The sequence below is a fragment of the Ptychodera flava genome, unplaced genomic scaffold, assembly GCF_041260155.1.
Source record: "Ptychodera flava strain L36383 unplaced genomic scaffold, AS_Pfla_20210202 Scaffold_69__1_contigs__length_637330_pilon, whole genome shotgun sequence".
NCBI classification, from domain to species: domain Eukaryota; kingdom Metazoa; phylum Hemichordata; class Enteropneusta; family Ptychoderidae; genus Ptychodera; species Ptychodera flava.
In genome coordinates this window covers 80,786-86,708 of record NW_027248391.1, presented here as the reverse complement: position 1 = coordinate 86,708, position 5,923 = coordinate 80,786, and the positions used below count along the sequence as shown (strand labels likewise).

Sequence of the window (5,923 nt, the reverse complement as noted above, 5' to 3'; positions counted from 1 at the left end):
GCTACTAATTGACTTCAGGGGTCCATTACCCACAAAGATAAAAAAGTGCAGACCTTGAAGTTTTGATATTTGCATGGATGCTTGTTTAGTTTGAGGAGTTCTCGGGCCCATAGAAATCTTAACAATAAGCCGTAATTTTGTCAAAAACACCACTGAGGGCGCTATTTTCATCGCTATCTCAAAATTTCCGTGGACTTGCCCACACGAAAAATTCACCGGTAGGCAAGCTGACATTGACCAAACACCTGTTAAGAGGATTCGTGCCACTGAATGTTTTAAAATAGGAAAATTGAAGTCAATGCTACTGAGGTGGCCTATAGGAAATTAATTAGTGGTCTCGTGCCAAATGTCGGAAAACATCAAACACTTCCTTTGGTATTTGCTGTTAAAACGTTCCTTTTCATGGCGACCCCAATGACGGTGAAGCTGATAGATGTGCGCTGAATACCCTGACATTTCGACAGCGTATTCTGTCTTTCGTCTAAGTCATTTCTAAGGATTGCCCCACTAGTGACTTGGGAAAGCTCATCAAATAAATAGTGCATGCGTTTGGTGTCGAACACAGAGTTCTGTCATAAAAGTACAGACTTTTAATTTTGTAATTTACGCTGAATGACTTTCTCGGCACAGAGCAACATGGGCGCCGCCATCTTTGAAGAGGTTTTGCTATGCCAAAAGCTGCTAGCGGCGCGTAGCGGAAAACTGCTCAATACGAAATCGCTCTTGTCCGTAGTGATGTATAGCACACTTTAATAAAGCAAGGCAAACACAAGAAAAGTTAGTCTTCTGCCAATGATACCCGAATGCCTGAGCTATATAATGCGACCTGTAGACTCCCCTGAAACTTACTACTCTAAACAGTTGATTCTACAGATTGATAAATTATACATAGGCCGCAATTCTATTTATCCAATTGAACCAGGAATGGAGCTTAATTGCAGAAGGGTGTAACGAAAACAGTGCAAAGGTCTTTTATAATTTCAGATACGATCATATATCAAACATTTTTCAATAGTGTAGTGTACAGCTACTGGAACTTCTGATGCCTTCGATAAAATTTATAAAGTTGTTCTCCTAGTTATCATTGAATGTGGATGCAGCAGGTAAGGCGTGCGTAAATTACTATAAACTACGCATCCATTTTGACGTCAAACAGTTAAAACGTCCCACTTGGACGTCGTTGCATGAAATAAAACATCTCACCAATCAAGTTAATATTCAACTTTATTGTAAGCTTAGTCTCCTTTGAGATAATACTTTTTAAACGTATAAAATACAACAAGCCAAACAGGTTAAGATGTCAAAGGTTTTGTTTGAATGTGTCTTACGGCTGACACCAGACTGGATGGCTGTAAATCTGAACTACCTGGATTAAATAAAAGGTATAAGAGTTTTTGAAGAATGTCTCTGCTGTTTCCTTTTGGAAGGAATTAGGTGAAGAAGGATCCAGTGAGATTGAGATGGAGATTAGCTTAATACGTAAATCAAATGAAATTGTTACTCAAAAGAACATGATCTTAATCATGAAAAATAACACCGGCTGTCTTGAATACTGAGAGATTCTCTTTACTTTGATCAATAAATCCTTTGCAAGCACAAATGTACATAGAAATAGTGAAAAATGACATTATATTTACAATAACGCTCAATGGTATAGTTTGTCATAAAAACAATTTAAGTAAATCTACGAAAACTTTTTATAGTAAATATAATTTTCGAAAAATACAAGTTTAACAGTACACACTAAAATGTAGTTTAAAAAATGCTTCCGCGAAAATACAATGCATGTCTATTCTATGTTGTTATAAGTTATGATGCCTCCTTGCCTTGCTTCAAAAATAATTGAGAATAGGCTGGCCACTAAATTTAATGCGCTCAAAATGGACTTCCTCCCTTTCCGAACTTGGATCGATTTCTAATTTCGACAATCTGTTGTCAACTAATTATTCTCTACAATACCTGTCAAGAAAGAAAAGTGCTAAATCCTATTAACAGCGGTACACGTATTATATGACGCAACAATAACACCCCAGAATCTGAGCAAAATCCTGCTCTCAACTTTGGTGATACCATTAACTTTCAATGGCTAAATTTATACAGATTTGACAGAGAAGTCTGTAAGTTTTACGGCTTTTAACCTTGTACATTCCTGCCCTGTAATGGCTTGACAGATAAGTCTGTATGATTCAAGGCTTCCAGCCTTGCACAGTCCTCTTCTGTAATGCTATGATAGTAAACGCTTTTAGTTAGATATTGTGCATGAAGTTTCCGCCTCGCCTTCTTTTGGGTTTCTAGAAAAAATGTCAAACTCTTTAAGCTACATCTGATTACAGCACTCCTCGGCGGGATCTCTAGTCCGTCCATAGCAGATTCTCTGTTTTCCGAGATAAGTTATTGTCCTTGGTAGTTCTGATATTATATACTTAATGCAATCTTCTGCCCATCTACTTTCTAATAAACACTCAATACAAAGACCCCACAAGTTTGCTACTTGGTCTCTGCAATGTTCAGACCATTCCCGATATTTGATATTGTCAACAAAATTTTTAAAGAGTTTTTTTGCCTCACCCTTTCTTGTTAGATGTCGGTGAAGAAACCTAATTACGTTTTCATGCTTGTTACCTTCCCCTTGTAAGAGTGAACTAATTTGTTTCATGACCTCCCTAGAGCGCGAGTGTGGCAATTCATTGCTACACTTTACAATAGCTTTCATAACGTCATACGATTCTTTGAAGAAGTTTTCTCGTGACACACTTAAATGTTTACACATGTTAGAAAGATGCAACGCGACAAAGCACTGTAGCCACATCGTGGACGAAAATTCGAAAACAATGCTGGATGAAGCTGCTCTTGAATAACATGAGATTTCTTTTAGAAACCCTAAATCCAAAATCGTACCAGACTTACGGTATTCTTCACCAAACCCTAACATGCCATCATCATACGCTTTACAGGCATCTGACGCCAGAGTTCTAACAATTTTAAGACTTTGTCCGTCTTTCGATGAATATTTCTCGGAATGCCAGTGTGACATTATGTCCAGTATTTCGGCGTAAAGAGCTAATTGTGTGGGCAAGAAATTGTTTTTGCGATTTGCCTTGTTGTCTGACCAAAAGCATCAAAATGCTGTGATATATAAAGGGTTTGTTAAATCTCTTGCGTTGTATTTCTCAAGGTGTGCTACCAACGCTTTTCCGTTGTCAGGATATTTTTCAAAGAATTTTCCAATGAGTTGTTTATGACCCTGCTCTGCGAATCCTTTAATAAGGAATGGTATGGACGTGTAGTCATAACAACCATAGACCTTTCATACATTTTACGTTCGATCAAGTCAACGATGCCACTTTTTTCCAATTTATTTTTGTCGACTTCGCTAAGGCCATCAAGGAGGAACAAAATTGATTCAGCGTCATTCTCTAGAATTTTTGCAATATTCGCCTTGGTCAGTTTACTATCTTTTGAAATAAGCTGATTGAGTATTTCGCAAATAACACTTGTATGCTCAGAGCCTGTAGCTATATCTCTTAATTCAAGTAAAAGAACAATTTTTTTGTTATACCGATCGGGCCTAGATCCACAAGCCCAGTCATATGCTAATCTTTTGCAAATGACAGACTTGCCAGTGCCTGCTGCTCCCTGTAATTGTATACGAGTAGCATTTCCATAATTGTCAAATATTTGGTGTATATCCTCCAACCTTTCGCCGTTTTCCACGCCTAGTTCATCAGTCCAAACGTCAACACTTGTGTAGAGTTTGTCCATATTAAGAGATTGTTTAATCGTCTTCACACAACGGTACTTTTCTTTGTATTTTAACTGTAAACGCTTTTGCACTTCCCCTTCAATCTCCTCAAACTCAGTGATACCTGGAAAACACATTACATGTTAAAGCATTAATTTAATACTCTTTGTTTCTCCGTCGGTAGAAATAAGCCAAAATAGTTAATTTATATGTTTTCAAATTGCAACGAATGCATATTTTCAAGATCAATACTCCATAGTAAAACAAAGTTTGCCCATATTAAAGCTACATAGCATCTCAATGTTTTTACTCAGTATCAATGTGTAGCTTAGTATACCTCCTATAGCACATGGAAATATCAAAATCAGTCAATAAATTGATGAATTGCTATCGTTGACCATCAAACTTCTCTTTGATATCAACCTTTTTTCAAATAAAAGCAATACTTGAGTACCCGAGAGATATTCATACTGCCGAATGTAATCGTAAAAGTGATTGTACATGTAAAACAAGAAAACTAAAATTGCCGAACGATTACGTTTTGTGCATCTTTTCACTATGGGAGACTTTTCATAGATTCCAGGGTTTTGATATACAAATGAGAATGTCCATGAAAAATACATACTGTCCTGAAGACGATTGAGTAGCTGTCGCATTCCAATGGTCGTCAATAATTCTTGGAGCGATGATGGTTTTTCTTCACTGATGTATCCCATCTCGCATAATTTTTCAAATAAATCCATTGGATGCTTCATCTGCTCTAGTTCACGTTTTTGTACATTCGGACAAATCTGTTTCAATTGCGTGAACTTTTCTTTTGTAAAAGAAAAATATGTAAGTTCAAAAAGTTAATTGAACATCCTTTAGTGTGCACCTAGAAGATATTTTAACAAAGTCTTGAACATTGTGAGGGTTTCACCAATATATACAAATAATCTAAAATAAACAATGCTCAATATGATAACCAAACCCGCGAAACCTTGAGGCTTGGTTTATGAGTTCTAAAGACGATAAGGCATTTATAGTTTAAGTGGCATATATTAATAATTATGGGATATAATGTCAGATTGCTATTTGAGCATTTGAGCTTCCTTTCCGCATAATTATGGTATGAATTACAAAACTGAAAGCGTATTGTCACTTCTCGCGTTTTATAAACAATATATGTTTCCACAGCACATTACTACAGTCTCTTCATTCACTGCTCAGCTTAAAGAGCACTCGTTTGCTAATACCTCAACATACTTTGTAAACAGGCTTCTATTTAATATCAGTCGCTCATCATTCAATAAGATTTGTGCCATTTTCAAAATATCGTCGCATTCTAAAACCAAATATCACATACATACCCTCGGGGATAGCATTAGCTATTCTCAACAAACGCACACGAAATGGATCAGGTACGGTTGACAACACTGGCGTGTATTCTGATCTTTGTCGAGCTGCAGCTCTGCCACATGAACCCGTCGCCATGTTTTTTCCGTCTAGATTACATTACACTAGGTAGCTTTCATATGCTGTTAATGGGGAGGGGCATTAACATATTTCGATGCATCATTGTGGATCTGCAAGGAATGTGGGACGTTTAGTTTATTTTGATGCCTTTTTCAATTGGTATGCGCGCTTCAAATAATTTACTTTGCTTCTGTGTATACTTTGGATGGATTATTATTTCCTGAGCTGCTGCGACCCACACCAGACCCATGTAGTCACATCCAGGGTAATTGATTTATTGTCATTGCAACGGCAGTTAGTAATGTAGCGATTGTTAAACCCTGCCGTTTAAATAACTCTGTCAGCTGCAGTTTCAGCGATAATTCTGGATAGGAAATTAAACTACGAAGAGACTAAGTCTGCACCAGATCTTTTACATGCTCCACTGATTAGCTCTTGTTACACTTCAATTAATATTATGTAGACTTGTTCTGAGTTCATGTGTAAGTGTTTCTTCTGACAGAATTTTCTCTTTCATTGTTATCTCATTAAGACGCATATTCGCTTACCCATCTCTTATTTATCAACAAAAGCTCTGTAGTCGGGGTTTAGGTTATTCCATTCATCGGTTCTATTTTCGATAGTTTGTATTAATTTGGATTACCGCTAGAGCCATGTCATAGGAGTGTCAGTTCATCTCTGATCTGTTCATCTCGATCGTAACACATCTCCAGAACGTAATGCAGA

The 5,923-nt window shown here is 37.0% G+C and overlaps 1 protein-coding gene across 1 annotated transcript; it reads right to left on the bottom strand.

Annotated features, from left to right (window-relative positions):
• Nucleotides 1–1,206: 1,206 nt before the first annotated feature.
• Nucleotides 1,207–5,307, bottom strand: LOC139128778 (baculoviral IAP repeat-containing protein 1-like). The gene is made up of 3 exons (XM_070694496.1): nt 5,092–5,307; nt 4,368–4,556; nt 1,207–3,866 (listed from the first exon to the last, which is right to left on the bottom strand). Exons 1-3 carry the CDS (start codon nt 5,213–5,215, stop codon nt 3,181–3,183), a joined length of 999 nt encoding a protein of 332 aa, XP_070550597.1. The 5' UTR covers nt 5,216–5,307; the 3' UTR covers nt 1,207–3,180.
• Between the last annotated feature and the right edge of the window lie 616 nt (nt 5,308–5,923).